This window comes from Pezoporus wallicus, unplaced genomic scaffold (genome assembly GCF_028554395.1).
Source record: "Pezoporus wallicus isolate ANWC-B61680 ecotype Strahan unplaced genomic scaffold, APGP_CSIRO_Pwel_v1 contig_6566, whole genome shotgun sequence".
Taxonomy (NCBI): Eukaryota; Metazoa; Chordata; class Aves; order Psittaciformes; family Psittacidae; genus Pezoporus; species Pezoporus wallicus.
Window position 1 is genome coordinate 2,332,822 of NW_026638763.1, and position 18,942 is coordinate 2,351,763.

Below are 18,942 nucleotides of genomic sequence, written 5' to 3' on the forward strand. Positions count from 1 at the left end.
ACTGAGGAGCTAGTTTATCACAGCCCTGCTGGGAAGGACAGGAGGAGAGAGCGCTCTAGGCAGGATGAGAATGAGATGTGCATGGCAGAATATCCAAGGTTAGTGACAAATCTGCAGGAGAATGCCCTCGGAGTGGAAGATGTGCTTGTAGGACTCTTAGTGATGTGATTTCATAGCTCTGCCGTATCCATTACTCCCCAGTAAAAACAAAAATCATGAGTTGATATTTCTTGTTGTCATTAACCATCACTTTTCTTTCAGGTATTAGCAATGCAGAAGCCCGTCAACCAGGGAAAGCACCAAACTTCAGTGTGAACTGGACAGTAGGAGACACTGGTCTGGAAGTTATTAATGCTACAACTGGCAAAGATGAAATGGGTCGTGCATCTCGCCTTTGTAAGCATGCTTTTTACAGCCGCTGGATGCGTATTCATGCAAAGGTACATGTGCTGGAGTGCTGGGTTTTCCACTGCTTAATTCCTAATCAAGTATCTCCGAGTATTCAGAAGCCTCTTTCTGAGCCTGTTTTAAGCTGAGCCTGATGTTAGCTACTGCTCCATGTAGTCATGGAAAAGAACAGTGGTGTTTCGGAGCTTGTTCTTCAGTTTGATGATGTCTGATCCAACATACATGCAAGAATCTAGTAATACTTGGTTTCTAGCTAAGTAAACAAAGGGTGCTATCTCCTCTGAGCTTGTTTTCTCATTTTGATGTATTTGGAAGGATAATCCCAGTTGCACTGCAGTCCAACCTATTGAGGTTCTGTCTTCCCAGAGAGAAAAGCTACAACAAAGGATCTGTCAGTGGCTTTTTAATGTCGAGATTGCTTCCACCAAAGGAAGCCGATAATCCAGAAAAGGCAAAAGGCAGGCTAGTGGTGATGCTGGTCAGCGTGGCATGGTGCTTTGGAAGAGGCAAACAGTGCAGTTGGGTGCAGTGAACCTGGGTACAGAGCCCTGATGGCTGGAAGGAGCAGTGTTGTACTTGTCTGCCTTTGAACATTTGCTTTAGCAGTTTGTTATCTTGTTTTAATAGTAGAGAGGTTGTTAATAACTCGCTAATAATTAATCACTAATTAATAACTGTTTGGCTTTATAGGCTTTTGTCTCTCTTCCTTTCTTTTGTCCGTACAGCTTTCCTCCAGCTTGCGCTCGAAGATCCTCAAGCCTAACCTGTACCATGAAACCAAGCAAGGAGCCACTGAGTATCAAACTGCCAAAGAGTGTTTGTTTAAAGCATTCCTGAAGGCAGGACTTGGAGCCTGGGTGGAGAAGCCCATCGAACAGGATCAGTTTTCTCTCACGGTTTAATCCACAGACTGCACATCACTTTGGAAAGGGGGTTGTTCTGGAAATTCCTGGTGTCCAGCATTGCTTTCTGGCATCTCCTTAGCCATCAGAACTTCTTTTATCCTGTTTGGAGTTGGGTTTTTCCTTTGGTTTTCATTTGAAACTTCATAGCAGCTGTTTCTGTTTTGCCTGAGTATGGAAGCTCAATGCTGGTCTGACCCATCATTGTATATTTTGTTACGAGAAAGTAGTTTCTGGTGTATTTCTAGGAAGACTTTCACTGTAGAAACCTCGTGGGAAGGCTGCTCCTACAGGACATGACAGCTCGTTTTTTCTGGGTTAAAATTGTTTCTTTTTTAAACTCAATGGCATCAAATGCATGAGGAAATGGAAGTTTCTCCAGGTTTTCCACCACATTTTTAGGAAGTAGCTGATTTTTTTCTTATCAAAGAAAATAGGTGACAAAGCTGAGTCTGCTCCTCCCTTAACTTGGTTTTGAACTGCAGATATTTCTAGCCTATAGACCACAGAGCCAGAATGGAGTCTGGACAGCTAGTTTTTCCCCACTTCCTTGCTCTTGACAACCAGCTGCTGAGAATTTCCTGTCTTTGATGTATGTATTTATTAGTCTGTGACCCAGTTTTTAACATGCAGCTTTTTATTCTGTTTTTAAAAATACATTTCCCTCCCATTTACACAAATTGTGAAGTCTTCATGGTTTATTTTTTACCATTGTAAACTGGAAACAGCAGAATAATTCTTCGTAAGTTAAGAAGTTTAGTCTATAATGTGCAGGAACGTGTTTAGAAGTAGGTGATCTGTATATCCCAGGAACCCATCACAATACAATCCTAGCATTATATGACAACTTGAAAAGGAAATAGCTCATTTTAAGGGCCTGAATTGCCAAAACCAGGCACTTCCTGGGTATTAATTGCTCTCCTCTTGGAAATCAGAAGTTCTTGTATGGACAAAAAGTTGTTAAAACTTCTTTCCTGTGTTACATCTGTTTTCACCCAACTTGCTGTGTCTCTGAGGTTTCACTGCCTTTTGTGTTTACATGTGTGATGGTCTTCATGGAGCTGATTAGGTAAGTTACTCTCAAAACGAGCTTTCATTTGCTTTGATGATTACTTAGAAAGGTGTAGACACTTCTGCTTTATGTAAAAATGTAGGATAGAAAGGAAATATTGTGAGATCCGTTTGATTAGCTGGTGTATAGAAGGCATTTTTCAGAACACTTTTTAGAACCTGATATTTAGGGGCAGAATGAGACAATGTCCAATATTGCTCCTCTGCTCACGCGGCGTGTGTCCAAACATTTGGCTCATGCCCATCCAGGTAGCACCTCTGCTTTCTGAAGAGCATCTCGGAGATCCTCCATCGCCTTTGCAGACCATGAAGGTGATGCTTCGTGACATGGGAGTTTGCTTGACAGAACCCAGTCGGTGCTCCACTGCTCCTGCTGTAGGGTTCTGTCTCTCTGCTCTACTGCCCCTTGCCTGTGCTGCACAGGACATCAGATCAGCGGGCTGGTCCGTGCTTTGAAGTCGAGTCAAGGGTAACTTTTAGACCCACATTGGGTCAGAGATCCAGTTTAGAGCTGTGCCGGTGCATCTGCAGAGGCAGTGGAGAGGAGCTGTGGGTCCCTTCAGTCAGCTTCATGGGCAGAGGCTGTCCTGAAGCTGTAACTGGATTTACTGTCCCTCAATCCCAGCACCTCCTGGGGGGGTTAGCAAGTACTTGGGGTGTTGGAGATGTAAAGCCACTTGTACCAGGCATGAATGCCAAGAGATGTGCTGCTTCATTAGTGCTCAAGTAGGAGCCCATTTCCAATCTGAGTGATCAAGCCTGAAAATCACTTGTGCGTTAGTTGAAGGCTCTGGGTTAGTGTCTTTGGAAGTAACACGCTGAGGTTCAGACAATGCAGTTTTAGTGGTGTAATGGGTAATAGCTCTGGGAAGGCCAGCAAGGCTGTGGCTTAGTGATCCCCTTGGAAAAGTCTGATGCTTCCAGATGCCTCTTCTGGGTGCTGGAGGACCAAATGTCACAAGATGCAGTAGACAGGCTGTGTTCATCCAGCTTCCTCCGTGACTTCAGCCATCCTGTCCACTCCTCATTAAACCCCAAATCATTCCCATGGCCTCTGCAAGCCTGACAAAGCTTTGGTCCTCCTCATCCAACTGAGGCTTAGACTGACCTCAGGGTAAAAGGGATTTAACCGTATGTGGTCAGATTTTGCGCACCTGCCTTTGAGATCAACCTTGTCTCGTTCGTGGTGCAGAAGTTGAGTTGGTGGCTGCAGTTGGGTATGGACAGATGGAGCTCACATTGTGTGCTGTTCTTAAAGTCATTACTGCAGTTATGTGAAACACCCACTTTGAAGGGGCTCAGTCTATTGATAAATGAAGCCTGTTGAGAACCTCCAGCCGGTTATTTTCACCCATCTTTCTGAAGTGCTCATTCAAAAGTTGGTGTCTCTCTGGATCGTCTTTTTCTTTTGATGACGAGGAAAGTATTAGCTCAAGCTATTTTTTTTATGAAGTCACAAATATGAGCAATATATTTAAGTATTATTTATAGACATAGTTTTTTAAACTGTTCTAAGGAACGACTGAACTGAAAACTGTAAAAGGAAATAATGTTCCATGCCAAACCCTTTTGATGAAGGAATGGTGTCAGGTTATTTATGAGGAATGAGTTCTCTTGTTTGTAATTCCGGGATTTTAAAAAGTATAAAAGAAGTTTTCCAGGATTGTATGCAAATCTCTATCTGTCTTCTGGGAGTCAATAAAGTACTGCTTGGCTTCCTTCACTCGCTTCTTCCTTTTTGTGCACCTCATATGTGGCAGGGTTGTGCTTGCTGATGCTCCCATGTTCCTCACAATTACTCTCTCTGAGCAAGAATTCAGTGATTTATACAGTGCCCAGTGACTGCAGAAGGCAAGACAACTGCTGAGCATTGTGGCTGACCTTTGGGAGCTGCATGTCTCCATGGTGGGTTGGGGTCTTGTCTGAATAGCCGGGGGTGGGTGGATGGATGGGAGCTGGCTTGCACTGGGACCTACAGTGCTGCTCTGGGAGCTGCTTTGCTTCTTTTAAACATATTTATTTTCCTCTTGTCTTTGCATATGAGTGTTTGTCTCAGGATCTTCAAATAACTTAAAGCAACAACTTCCGTGTTGGTGAATACTTGAAATCTAATTTCAGGTGTTTTTCTCCAGGTGACAGTCTGGATGAAGTTTGTAGGTTAGTAAAATAGATCATTTTAAACATAGATGTTTGAAATATATGTGTTCCATGGGATCATTTTAAGGAAACTTGGGCCTAATGTTGAACACTTGAAATGTGGGTCATGGCTGTACTCAGGACCTGGCAATATAACTATAGATTGTCTTAACACTTGAGTATGAAGTGTATCGAGTGTGGGACCTGGTTGGCAACTGTTCTCCCCCAAGAGCTCAGATGTTCTCTCACTCACAGCGCCCACCCGCCCTCATGTAGTGATGGTAAATGTGACTCTAGGCTTAGGAATATCCAACAGGGGTTTCTGTGCAGTTGGCAGGTTTGGCCTCCTCACCATAAAGAAGTCTTTCCATGACTGGTTACAGGCACAGGTTGCCCATAGAGGTGTGGATGCTCCATCCCTGGAGACATTCAAGGCCAGGCTGGATGTGGTTCTGGGCAACGTGGTCTAGTTGAAGACGTCCCTGCTCATTGCGGGGGTTGGACTAGATGAGCTCTGAATGTCTCTTCCAACCCAAACCATTCTATGATCCTATTCTGTGATTCTACAGCATAGGAATCTCAGGAGTAGGTGATTTGTGCGTGTACTCTGCATATCCTCTGAAGTGATTTGTGGCTGAAAGTTTGAGGATCTCTGAGCTGGTATGGCATTTCTGTAGTCCCATTCTGGGATGCCTAAGTACTATCTAGCTGTCTGAGGGAAAAACCCAACTCTCACACAGTTCTCTCAGTGAAAGGTACTTTATTTTAAGCTGTTGGATCACAGAGCTTGGTAGAACAGAGCAGAACATGTGTTTGATGGAGGAGCAGCGCTGCCTTTTGAAACCTGGAGAGGGGCTTTGGACAAGGGCCTGTAAGGACAGGACAAGGGGAATGGCTTTAACCTGACAGAACAGGGGAGACTGAGATGAGCTCTTAGGCAGAAGCTCTTCCCTGTGAGGGTGCTGAGGCGCTGGCACAGGGTGCCCAGAGAAGCTGTGGCTGCCCCATCCCTGGCAGTGCTCAAGGCCAGGTTGGACACACGGGCTTGGAGCACCCTGCTCTAGTGGAAGGTGTCCCTGCCCATGGCAGGGGTTGGAACTGGATGGGCTTTAAGGTCCCTTCCAACCCAACCCAGTGTGGGATTCATTCTGTGATGCCAAGCAGGAATGATGGCATGGGATGGGATTTCTGCTGTCTGCTGGAGAGACCCTTGGGCAGAGAATGGGGAGCATGTGGCATATGAATTGTCTGCTGGGCAGTGGGGGCTTCTCAGCCACTGCCTTTCCCGGAGACGCTGCAGCACAGGCAGTCCCGCTGGCTCTGTATCCAAGGCTTTTAGGTGTATTGGACTTGCTGCCGTTCCTGTAAGTAAACATGTGCTCCGAAACATTTTCAACAACTTTGGGTTGACCCCCCAGAAAAATGCTGACAGGACAAATTCTTGCCCTGTTTCTGTTGAGCTGGTTATGGTCAGAATGATGCAAACCAGCCCAGGCTGCAGAAACGGGGCTGTGGCTGAAAGCCTGAGCCTGTCAGAGCTGCTGGAGAACAGGTAGGACCCAAATTCCTCCTTGGATCTTGTCAACGTAGAGTGGTTTTCAGAACCTTTGCAGCCAGAGGCCTGTCCCGTTGCCCATTAACTGTGCCAGCAGCATTTGGATGGCTTAGGGGTAGATGTGTTTTGTAGGTACATGCTTATGTCTGGAAAAGAGGCACTAAGAGCCATGGTGTCAGTACTGGGAGCAGGGGGAATGATGTTGAAGAGTTCCTGTTCCCTGGAGGGACAGATCCACAGCTGAGGTCGCTGCAGTGGTTTAGATGTTTTTAATACCCTCAATATTCTCATACCAGTGCAAGTTGTGTTGTCATTTGGCTGAGCTGTCTTTAACAAATTTAGGATCAAATGTGTGTGTGAATATATATTTATACATCCAAATATATAGATCTTGCTGTATATTATTTGCATTAAGCAGTTACTCTTCCCCAGTCTTCCCATGTGACAGTGTGAATACAACAGTTTTACCTACCCGGTATAAGGATATTAAAGGCTACTCTCAGATACAGCACAATCCATCGATTATCCTAAGCAATGACTGTTTTGCATACTACCTTGCTTTGTTTAGTTCATGGTTGTACAGAGATTTGAAAATACAAAGAGCTACGTCCTTACTAAGTTTCATCATTGTTTCTGTATGGTGCTATCACAATGGAGCACAAAAACCCTAAGGGAAACGTCACAAAATGCTGTGCATATCCTTAAAGTTGTAGTGTTGGTTATGTCCGGAAGAGCTAAGGGAGAAGTAAACTGAGGGCAGAGTGCTGAAGCTGCCAACCTGATCTATGAAACTACAGCTTTTGCGAAGGGAAAGGGATGGATGGATGGAGGGATCCCAGGCTTGGGACTGCACAGAGCAGCCTCACGCATTGGAACGGGATGAGTTTTAAGGTCCCTTCCAACCTGAACCATTCTGTGATTCTATCATCAAAAACCTGGGCTCTGAATTTCATTTCCAGGCTTTGCAAATGCCCAGAATCCTTGTGATTCACAGCATGGTTTGGGTTGGAAGGGACCTTAAAGCTCTTCTAGTTCCAACCCCTGCCACGACAGGAACATCTTCCACTAGAGCAGGTTGCTCCAAGCCCCTGTGTCCAACCTGGCCTTGAACACTGCCAGGGATGGGGCAGCCACAGCTTCTTCAACAACATCTTCAATTCCCTGCAGGAAACTGTTTACCAAAAGAGGGAAAATTACTTCTGCCTCAACATCTAGCTCTCAGCAACCAGTGAACTTAGTCCATAGGCACTATCATCATTCAAAGGCAACCATGTTTGCTTTGATTGGATTTACTCGTACCCACAAACCCTACTCCAGTATTGGTTGCAGGAGAAGCTGCTCTGGTCCAGCATGGATCCGGACACAAGGCTCTGCAGCTGATCCCAGCTTAGTCTACTGTCTCCACCTTCTGACAGAAAGCTGATGCTGGCCCAATGGCCAATAACAGAGATTGTATTAAAACCAAACGCAGCAGGCTCCTACCATGGCTGTGCAAAGTTCCCCTGTGGCAGGGTTTAGCAGCCTTCCTCTGGACTCTCCTGTTTGTCTACATCCTTCTGGCAGTGGGGGCACTGAGATTTACCAGTCTCCTAGTGCCAAGGGCCACGTAAGCTGTGCTTGCTAATGCAGCCTTGTCAGGACACTCAGATTTTATCCAGGTTTCACCTACGCTGGAGCCAGGAGACAGCAAGATGTACAGTTAGAAAGAAGCAGCATGGACAGACAAATCATATAAAATGCTACAAAGCTTTTTATTGTCATACTGAGGTATACATAACACAGAAAATGCCACCACTGCTTTCCACGTGCACAGGTTAAAGGGGAACATTTGACTTGGTGGAAAAAGGCACTGCTTTGAAGGAATACATGGGGTAGGAACAGGAGACCTGGTGCTGAGACTGCCTGAGAAGTCTGCCCAGCTTCTGCTGCATTTGCACAGGAGGAAGTAACAGAATTGTCTGGTAGCATGTGGGAGATGTCCACTGCAGGACTGTTCCATGTGCTCCCACTCAAGCCAAGAGGAAAGAGCAAAAGGGTCCACTGGCAGTGAGGTAATTTGGTAATACTGACTTTAAGGAGCAGTGTCTGCTTCACCTTTTGAACCTGTCTCCTAGGCCACTTTTGAGAAAGGTTTGTCCTGCTTAACAGAGCTCTGTAGACCTGCAGAGTGAAAGAGCCACCTGAAGCACAGCGTGAAGCAGAATACTGCCCAGCAGCCAATTCTGCAGAGCAGGAGACTGCAAGAGCTGCAACAGATACCTCTACAAAGCCCTCCTCAAACAGGAGGTGCATTTCACTTGTGGCTGGTGGTGTAGCAGAGGGTTCTTCCCCTGTACCAACCAGCATCTCCATCAGAGCACAACCTCATCTACCACGTTCCAGACGGTTTATGCACATCTCCTCAAGGCCCAGGGACCTTCCCTGTCTGTGATTGTCCTCAGTTTACTCCTTTCAGTTTGTGCAAGGGAGAAGTGCAGAAAATTCTTTTACTGAATCACTGGGACAACCCACGTGACTGACATGGAAACTTCCCTGCTCCCCAGCAACCCATCACCCTCACTGACCTGAGCAACTGGGTGTGCCCAAAAGGGTGCTGACATCTGCATCAGTGCAACTGAGAAGGCTGTTGGAAGGACTACGATGGGCAGAAAGAGTTTCCTTTGTGAAGGTAAAACATAACAATAGACGGAACCTTTCTCTTACCAGCCTACAAGCCCTGTATCATTTTGCCCCTTTCAGCACAGACCCACTGAAGCTACTGTTAATGCAGTTGGTATTCAGGTCAAAACACCTCCTCCTTTTCTTTTGTCAAGCACTGACTGCATCAGACAATTTAAATGTTCACAAAATACTGCTTGAAGATGGAAGATTTCCCCAGAGAATGACAGTTTCCACACAACTTGCACCTCATGTAGTGCAGGTCACAAAAGAAGATGTGGGTTTTTTTGCCATCAGAGAGGCAAACACTGAACAGGACAAAAAATAAAGACAGAAATAGAGTATTTTAACTTATAAAAGTTAAAACCGCCCCTCTTCCTCCTCAGAACTCTAACGAAAGCTGTGATTTACTTAGTTTGGTGCCTGGTTTCAGGACAAAGTTTTACCTCTCAAGTCTCACTTGCAGTGTCTGGTGGTTCTCTGTTTGTGGCTATGACAAGTACTGGATCCCAGGCTGACTGCAGTTTTCTTGCTAACATCCCTGCCTAAGAAGGTGAGTATTGCTTGTTCTTCAAAGCAAAAAGATCAAGTAATCACCAAGAAGAGGGTAGAGGACAGAGCTGTACTTTGGTCAAAAGGAGGGATTTCCCTGGGGTGTTTCCTTATTCTGTTGTGCTCACCAGTGCTGAAGTCCTTGGAATTCTCTGTACTTTAGTACACAATCTTCCAGTGAGTTGGCTGCTCACAGTTTTTCTCCTTTTCACCACAAAACCGGTTGTAAGTTGTTTTTGGATCAAATCCCAAGATCTCTCTTTCTTCATGGATTCGGAAGGAAAACGTGGAAACTGAGGTGCCTATAAAATACCTGGGAAAAGAAAGCAGAAAGAGTTTGTGAAGGGGCAAAGTTTTAAAATGGAAGTGATTGATTTCAGTCCAACGAACTTTAATGATCATTGAAATTATATGAAAATGAAATTATCAGATGTATGATGTATATACACACAATGTAACTGTTATCATAGAAATGTAGACTGCTTTGTGTTGGAAGGGACCTTAAAGCTCTCCTGATCCCGTGCCATGGGCAGGGACACTTCCACTAGAGCAGGGTGCTCCAAGCCCCTGTGTCCAACCTGGCCTTGAACACTGCCAGGGATGGGGCAGCCACAGCTTCTCTGGGCACCCTGTGCCAGTGCCTCAGCACCCTCACAGGGAAGGGCTTCCGCCTAAGAGCTCATCTCAATCTCCCCTGTTCTGGCAGATTAAAGCCATTCCCCTTGTTCTGTCCCTACAGGCCCTTGTCCAAAGCCCCTCTCCAGGTTTCCTGTAGCCCCTTTAGGCACTGGAGCTGCTCTGAGGTCTCCCCTTAAGGAGCCTTCTCTTGTCCAGGCTGAACCAGCCCAGCTCTCTCAGCCTGGCTCCAGAGCAGAGCTGCTCCAGCCCTCACAGCATCCCCGTGGCTTCCTCTGGACTCACTGCCTTCTTCCCCAGCTTGGCAAGCCTATGACCTATTACATATCAATTACAGGTGTAAATCAATTATATAAAATCATGTCATATTTGATTTGCAAACATCTACATCTGGACCAAAAGCTATACTCAGTTTTGTGACACTAAGATTTGGTTCCTCAATAAAGTCAAATCTGCTACCTTGCATGTGCACAGATCCACTGGTCAATCACAGCCAAGCCCCCATCTTTGTAGAGCTCCAGCTCCTCCCATGAGGGTTCAAATCTCACCATCTCAGGCAGCAGTTTCTTGAGCAATTCAATCTCTGGAAAAGGAAAAGATACAAATCTGTTTGGCATTGTAAAGAGCAACTTGCTGCAGACATAAAACGTGTTCAAGGAAACCCTCGGTGGACAGTTACAAAGCAAGAGAAACCAAAAGCTCCCTTACAATGTTTGCCAGTGTCAGAGTACTGCAAAGGGAGAGGACACATTGGGGCAGGACCATGGTGTGGAGGGGAGCAATTCTCAAGGGTGGGGAAGCCTGCAAGGGCTAGAACACTAGCCTTGCTGTCAAATCCTACAGGGTAGTTGTACCAAGAGGCCTTTCTTGACAGAAAGCTTCAGATTTGCTATTGCCAATGCCATGCCCTGCAGGGTTACTTTAACATCCCACATTGAAACAGATCCCTAGGTATTACGAGGAGGGAGGTGCAGCCCTGGGATAAGGCCTGGGAGGTGAAGCCCACCCTTGGGGGTGTCTAAGCCTTGGCCACACATAGCCAGGTCCACCCCGTTGTGGCGCTGGGGGCAACCAAGCGGAAGGCGGGGTGGTGACTTCAGAGGACCCTTCCCACCAGCACATCCAAGACTGCAGTGCTAAGGAAGAATGTGGAATGAACTGGAAGGAGGATCTGGCAAATTCAATTCCCAGTTTCCCACAGTAGAGACCATCAAACCTCCTATAGGAAACACCAAATGAATGGTATTCAAGCTGGAAGGAAGCAGCTGCCCAATCCTGTTCAATTCCCCATTCAGTGATGGAGGCACATGAAGTTCCAGTCATTTATGAAAGCAGAGTGGTAACAGCAGCCCTTGTCAAAAGTTATCAATCCTGAACTGACTATAACCTGCTTACCTTCCTCAACAGCATCAGTGGCTACAAAAACTCTTTCAAGTTTAAGCATCTCCAAGAGGCTGTGGATTTTCTTTACAGCTCCTTGCAGGGAAGGCACGTCTTCTCTGTGACCCCAGATGAAGTCTTTCCTTCTGAGATGAACCCCAAGGTATGGACCACCTAGAGCTGTGCCCATCTTAACCTAAGAGAAAGATCAGTAAGCCCTAAGACTCCAGACCACCACTATTCATTCACACTGAAAAGGCCTGAATCTCTGGATGTGGCACTGAACTACACCAGCTGCAGAAAGTAACTTGGACGTATGGGGTAGTGGTATTTTGGGACACATAGTGATGTTTTGACCATGGCTGACCTGCATTATACAAGAGAAACCAGAGTTTGAAATCTCTGTATGCAAATATTGCTCTCCTTGACCAAATCCCCAACTGGCAGTTGGGGAAACAATAAGCAGAAATACAAGTGAAACGACAGCAACAGAAACCTGGCACCCGTAAGTCTCCATTATCTCATGTCACAAGGGAGAAGAGGGTACAGTTGAAACATGCACAAGCACCTCAACCTGAGCAGGAAGAGCCAGATTCACATGGCTCTTCCAGTATTCCCTGCAGTGTACAGCCAGGAGTACACAAATGAAACAAATCATTACCTTTGTTATGGGAAACAGACTGCTGTGATTTTACCTTCATCTGTGTCCAGTCCTCATTGTAGTGAGTCCTGTCTGCCTCATCGGTGGACTGAAGGTATTTGCTCCTAAACTCATCTCCTGCTACACGGAGGTGTTTAGCAAACACCATGCTCCGACGGGTCTGTTGGAATAAGAGCAGATGTGGAGTGAGAAAAAGGGAGAGCTGAAAATGACCAAATGGAGACAGTTTCACATACACAGAGCTTCCAGGATGCAGTTACTTCTGACACATCCATACAGCACTGCAAGCAGCAATTTCTAACCTTTCATCTGAGCTTTGACTGTTTAACCCTACTCATAACTATGTTTATAACCAGCACATGTGTCTGACCCTGCAATACAGTAGTTATCTATATAAGAGAACCTAATATACCAAATTAAACATTCTAGCAATGTACCTCACCTTTGGAAACACAAGCTGGGCAAAGACTTCAGCTTGCAAAACACCTGTAAGACAAAAAACACCTATGGCAGGGGGATGGAACTGCATGATCTTAAAGGTCCCTTCCAACACAAACCAGCCTATGATCTATGAACTAGAACCTGCCAGCCTCTTTTCACCTTCTCCCAGAGCAGCTATTTCTCAATATGCCGAACTCACTGTGGTTGAACTGGTTTCTCCAGACCATTCAATAAGATACAGAGCAATTTAAGGCTTCTCTTAAATCCATCACACTGGTACCTGGAGATCTATGCCCCTCTTGATATTTAATGGAAGTAAAAAGCCTGCTCTGCTAGCACCTTTAAAGAGATCAGCTCTGCTTTTCAAATTCCAAATCCTCTGGCAAAACATTTATATTTATACATTTTACATTGTCTGTCCCCATGGCAGGGGGCTAGAACTGAATGATCTTAAGGTCCTTTCCAACCCAATCCATTCTATGATCCTATGATTCTCTATCAAGGGAGGATGCACACAGTGTCTGCTGCAGAATGCTCACACTGCAGTTCAGAGACATTTTCCCTCCTTTTTGTAAGATGTCAACACAATACTCCTGTCAAGTCAAGCCTTTGGGTACCTTATCCAAGCCATGACGAACATGGTATGCCCAAGGGGCAGCAAACATGTACACCACCCATGGCAAGAGCAGTGCACTGGGAAAGACAATGAACATCTTCGAATGCTGTGCTTGTGTCAATCACCTCCAAACCTGGCTTGTTCCAATTTGTAAACCTCTTTGAAACAGGAGGGCATCTTTCAGCAAGATTAAAAAGAACCCCAGATGTTATCCACAGAGTTACTGAGGAAAAAGCCAACACCGAAACCCATGCAGGTTGTTAAAAACTGAAATAAAAGAAAGAAGCCTATTCCTAGTGTTAAATAATTTTGAGACAAGTTTAAAATCGCTGAGGTGATGATATTTATAGTGCCTACTAGTAAGAAATGTGTGTTATGGCTTTCACATCTGCTTTTACAGACTCTGAAATGAGTACCTAGATTGCATTTCTGTGTTTGCAAAGTCACTTTCAATGAAAAACAGTAATTAGCAAACTACTGTTTGATCCATTTCTGACAAAATATGCCATATACCAAGTGAGTAGTCAGATGTGGACATGGTTTAGTGGCGGATTTGGCAGTCCTTGGGTAGCAGGTGGACTCCATGATCTTAAAGGTCTTTTCCAACCCAGTGGACTCTATGATTCTATGTTTGTATTTTACAAGACTGAGGTCTATGTAAGTTATTAGTAACATGAGAGTCACTTTCTCTTAGAAATGTTACAAATATCAAGCACTCCGCACTGTGTTCAGTTTTCCCATGGCTGAACCTTCACTTTGCCTTAACATTTTTCATGTAGCAATTATTTCACCACAGACCCCTTGGCTGGGGCCTCCCAAAGTGCTCAGTGTTTCCTTAAAACCTGTGGGAATTTTGCCTTCGAAGCCAATGGGGGGATAGTTACAACAAACAATATTAAGCATTTTCAGGAATTCCTTTGAAAACCCTGGTCTTGAGGCTGCCCAGGGAAGAAACTGCACAAAGGCAGATCCCTTCTCACTGCAGACATGTTGTCCTGTGCCACTGAGTCTTTGGGGACAAGACACCAGGACATTAACGCATTACATTAATTCACAGCAGCCTGAAGACCATCTTTAGCATACATTGCTGAAACATAAGACAGAAGTTAGTCGAAGAAACCCAGAGCAAAACTGAAGCACGTCTCAGTCACTGAACTGTTATTAGAACCAAGTAGAAAGGCTAGAGAAGCTGGCTGGAAAATACTCACATTCCAGTAATCTCTCCCTCCGTAGTGGTCATGAAGAAGGTTTTCAGCTCTGTCTAACATCACTGACCTATTAAAAATTGTAAAACTGAGTGCAGTGCCCTTAGGAATAGAATGTAAATTATGATTATACAGTTGCTAGGACAAAACACAGGCTACGATCTGTTTGCAAAGGGAACACAGAGGGGAATGAGGGATAGGATGCCAATCTGTTCTGTGTAAAGCATGTTGTGACCCATTCCTTGCTGGGAGAGAAGGGAACCGTGCCACTGTGTGTTCCTGCTCTCTTCCTTATTAAGTGGTGCTCTTAATTATGACAGTTAAACACAAACAAGCATTAATAATTCCTCACATAGTCCTCACAGTAGCTGCTGCTGGAGAAATAAGATTGCCAACAGGGAGAGTGATCCAAAGGGGAAAAGTGACCTATAAGATGATGCCTGGCCTCTGAGCATATGATAGCCTCTTGCAGGAAGCACGGATTATGCTCACAAAAGTAAAACCAGAGATTACGTTTTCCACGTGTGGAATAAAATATCCTACAGGAAAACAACAGATCAAAGAAGACACAGACACTACAAAAACATGTGTTAGCAATTAAGCACTAAAATGAAAATGAACAGTCTTTGCTTTTCATAAACACACACAGTTGAGGATCATGTACTGGAAGCATAACTGCACTATCGAAGTTTGAAGAAGCAGAAGAGAGTTTTGAGTAACCAAGAACACAGGGGATGTAGGCTCAGTCTATGCTCTGAGCACACTGAATATAAGCGAACACACAGAGAAATGCTTCTGCTGAAGGGGGTCAGAGTCATTATCTGGACCTTCTACTAAAATGAGAGGAAGCAAATAACAAATCAACTTCAGATTATCACTGCTGATAATCAACTGGACACTTGCATATAAGGCTAATCTGGAAAACAGGCTAGATTGTGCTGGTAGAGAAGCAGCACTGCATTTAACAGGAAGTTTGGAGATGAATCAGATTACACACCTGAAGAGTTATAGTATAGGACTACGACCACACAACTAATTGTCTGTCCAAAAGGGCAATAAGGGAGATCAGAGAGGTGCAGGTCACCATAGCCATCAGAGATTTCACATATCGTCAGGTAGGCAGGGCAAGTGTCACAGCAGGATGTGACTAAGCAACTGCAGTTTGAGACATTCTCAAAGACAGGTCCATCAACCAACTGGGCAGGGAGCAGCTCTTGACATTGTCTTGAGCAGCAGGAAGACACGGCCCAAAATCTCACAGTGGAAGAGTTCCTGTTACAGGGGCCATAAATGTACTCTTCTTCAACACCCTACTGGATCAACAATGGCCAAAGGAACATTACTGCAGTTGCATTCAGCTTCAAACAGGGGACTATGCAAAAGTGCAGAAGTGTCCAAGTGAAGAAAACAGAAAGGTTCATAAACTCCATGAAGCTAAACAGTAAAAGATGATAAAGTAAAAAAAAGAATTTGATCATGAAGAAATAAAAGCCTTCAATCCTAATGACAGGTCTTCATTCCAATACAAAGAGATAGGGAATTAAAGGCTTAACGAGCACTTAGACACAACATCACAACAGAAACATCTCATGTGAATTTCTGCACTAGATGGTGGAGCTGGGAAGATTCATAAGCCAGAACTACTTTTTACAGGGGAACTCATCAGAGAATGTGTCTTAAACCAAAGCATCCATAGGAAATATCCAGGAATGGAACAGCAGGACAAAATGAACCAACAAATGGCCAACACCTAGCACGTGTTCAGCCAACAGTTGGGATAATGTTAGCTCCATCTCTCATGTAAGAGCTTTGCCTTCTTTTCCTTTGGTTATCCTTGTGGCATCTCAAAGCAGAAAGACAAAGCATGCTGCTTGCTTCTCTAAACCCAGCTTGCACTACTGAGGATGGACATCACAGGAGACCAGGCACTACACCTCGTGATCCGAGATGTGGGCTTGGGAAACACTGATTCCACTCTGCTCATTCCCTCTTAACCCAGCATTGAAGGATAAAGGAAGGAAAGATAAACACAAGGTGGCAAGGACATTTAGGTACTGGAGAAAGAACATAAAGGAGCTCAAGGCTACTTCCTCCTAGCTTCTAGCACTGCGACATTTACCCTAACTTACAGTTAGGTGTTTCTTACACTGTAAATTCCTCTGTGATGACTTTAGTGGATTGTAGTAACTCAGTGATGAAGTACCACAACAGTGACACATAGCCTGTAACCTCTCCCTGCTCTTCACACTTGGCAATGTTTCTGTGGGCACACAATACAAAAGTAGTAACACAAGGCAACTCACTGTGCTGAAGTGTTCTTCAAAAGGATGGGAGCCACGATAGAGGCAGATCCTTGAACAGACAAACAAGAGACGTTTAGGCCCCGTGTCTCCTGGTAACCCCAGAACCATCCCCTGAAAGGGAACACAAAATACTGATTCACAGGCAAATGTCTCACTAAATACAACTAAAACGAAGACTAAAAGGACAGCTAGATGTTACCTGTAGTACTCGTGTTTGTCTTTGGAGTACATAAGCTGATCAATGCATGGCCTTTCATCTATTTTTTCTTCCCATGTTCCTTCTTTCCATCCTTCTGCGTAGCCTTGTAGGACGTAAATCTGTTCAATAAAGGGCCCACCTGACTCTGAGCAGAAGGCAAAGCATTTGTGAGCATGAAAAACCATGATAAAGGTATAAATTAGCACTGCCTGCAGTTAAAACTCTGCTAGAAATGCTAACATAAGACTACACTCCTCTGTTCCCTATAAAAAAAAAGTTCTGTGTGAGCTAGAAAAGCTCAAAGGGCCAGGAGATGTCACAACCTGTTACTCTCAGCTATGAGTGACTTAATGTGCCACACAGAACTGAATCACCACGGGAATGTACATTTAGAAACTAAGTAAACCACACCATGAGGCACAGAGGTTTTCAGGGCTGCAGGCAGCTTCTGTGGGAAGACTGCCTCCAAGAAAATGACAAGTACAAGCCCTTTTCCCCAAAGTATCAGGGTTTCTAAATCCTAAGGAACAGAGATCCTTTCAGCGCTCTTGGCAGAGATGTGGCATTTTATTTCACATATAACAGTATATACGTAAGGATAAACCTGCAAAGAAACCACCTTATATATTTAGTCAGGTGTAGACTGTATGATTCCATACTCTACCTGCAAGAAATTGCTCGTATTCAATGACAGGAATGTTCCTGTTGAGGCTTGGGAGATCAAAGAACTCAGACCAAGGGAGCCGGACCTGAAGGATGTCGGGGCTCTGCCAGTGATAAAGACGTCCCCAGGGAGGCAGAACTAGCACCCAGTTTTCACTTTTCAGCAAGGTCTTTAAAAGGGAAGCAATGCGAATGTACACATCTCTGCGGAGGTTAAACCCTTCAGGAGGATTTACATCATACAAAAGGTATCTGCAAAGAACAAAGCAGTATAATTAATTCAAAGAGCTTAAAACTTGTAGGTGTGTTTTAATCTTTACCCCAAAATGATGTCACGCAACTGTACTAAGGTGGAGGCTGTTCCTTTTTCATGAATTTGTGGTACTCAGAAGATGGAAGGGGACGAAGCAGGGGAAGGCAGTGGTGTGCACTGTAGTGGCTGGGAGTCTCCTCAGGGGACATCATCAAGGTGATACACAGAATCAATCAGGTTGGAAAAGACCTTTAATAAGCTCATCCAGTCCAAACCTTACCCCAGCATTGCCAAGGCCACCACTAACCCATGGCACTGAGGCTTTGTCTCCACAGTGTGTGAAGACTTGCAGGGACGGTGACTCCAGCACTGCCCTGGGCAGCCTGTTCCAATGCCTGAGCACCCTGTGGGGAAGGAATTGTTCCTCAGCTCCATCTAAACCTGCCCTGGTGCAGCTTGGGGCCGTTTTCTCTTGTCCCACCCCTTGTTCCCTGGGAGCAGAGCCCAGCTCCTCCTGGCTCCATCCTCCTGTCAGGCAGTTGTAGGCAGCAATAAGGTCCCCCCCTGAGCCTTCCCTTCTCCAGACTAAACCCCCACCCCCCGGTCACTCAGCTGTTCCCCATCACACTTGTGCTCCAGGCCCTGCATCAGCTCCACTGCCCTTCTCTGGACATGCTCCAGCTCCGCAATGTCTCTCTTGTAGTGAGGAGTTCAAAACAGAACACAGCATCATAAGCCTTTCCTGCAGAGGGGCAGGATGCGGGGCCTCAAGAAGCAAACCCTCTGATGTCTTGCCTGTCCAGAGCAGTACACGGTATGTGGTACGACTGGTGAAATGACTGGCACGTTACTCAGCCTAACTCCTGTGCACCAAAAGTGAAGGTGTGAGTACACATTCAGGAGGGACAGGGGAAAAGGGTGCAATTGAGGCCACACTCAGAGCAGGAAAGCCCCTGTGACGGCTACAGCATCTTTCAGAAAGCAAACCCAGCAGCAGCAGATGACGGAAGACCTCGGCTCAGAGAGGCTCCCTCGGGACACCATGCAGGGAGGCTGCGATGACAGGAGAGCCCCGGGGCCGGGTGTGCTGCCGCTGAGGCCCGCAGTGACCGAGGGGGAACCCGCTCTTCACCTGGTGCGCGGCGCGGCAGCGGCGGCGGGCAGCGAGGACGCGGCGTGGCCGGCGCGGAGAGCGTCGGGGGGTGGCTGCGCGGCGGCGGGCGGAGAAAGGACGAGCACGGCGAAGCCCAGCAGCACCAGCGGCGGCGGGAGGCGCCATCCAGAGCCCCGCGCCGCCATCCCC

General features: G+C 45.8%; 2 protein-coding genes across 3 annotated transcripts in view; one reads left to right on the forward strand and one right to left on the reverse strand.

The window, feature by feature from the left end:
- Positions 1-2,309, forward strand: part of ADARB1 (adenosine deaminase RNA specific B1) — a 44,849-nt gene extending 42,540 nt beyond the window's left edge. For both annotated transcript variants that reach the window (XM_057412297.1, XM_057412296.1), the window contains exons 9-10: positions 262-440; positions 1,134-2,309. In XM_057412297.1, the coding sequence (XP_057268280.1) occupies positions 262-440; positions 1,134-1,310 (356 nt within the window). In that variant the 3' untranslated portion in view covers positions 1,311-2,309. The remainder of the gene's footprint in view (positions 1-261; positions 441-1,133) is intronic.
- A 5,495-nt stretch (positions 2,310-7,804) lies between these two features.
- Positions 7,805-18,938, reverse strand: POFUT2 (protein O-fucosyltransferase 2). The gene is made up of 9 exons (XM_057412302.1): positions 18,772-18,938; positions 17,388-17,638; positions 16,724-16,868; positions 16,525-16,635; positions 14,225-14,291; positions 11,994-12,119; positions 11,314-11,494; positions 10,378-10,501; positions 7,805-9,595 (listed from the first exon to the last, which is right to left on the reverse strand). Exons 1-9 carry the CDS (start codon positions 18,936-18,938, stop codon positions 9,442-9,444), a joined length of 1,326 nt encoding a protein of 441 aa, XP_057268285.1. The 3' UTR covers positions 7,805-9,441.
- Positions 18,939-18,942: the final 4 nt, after the last annotated feature.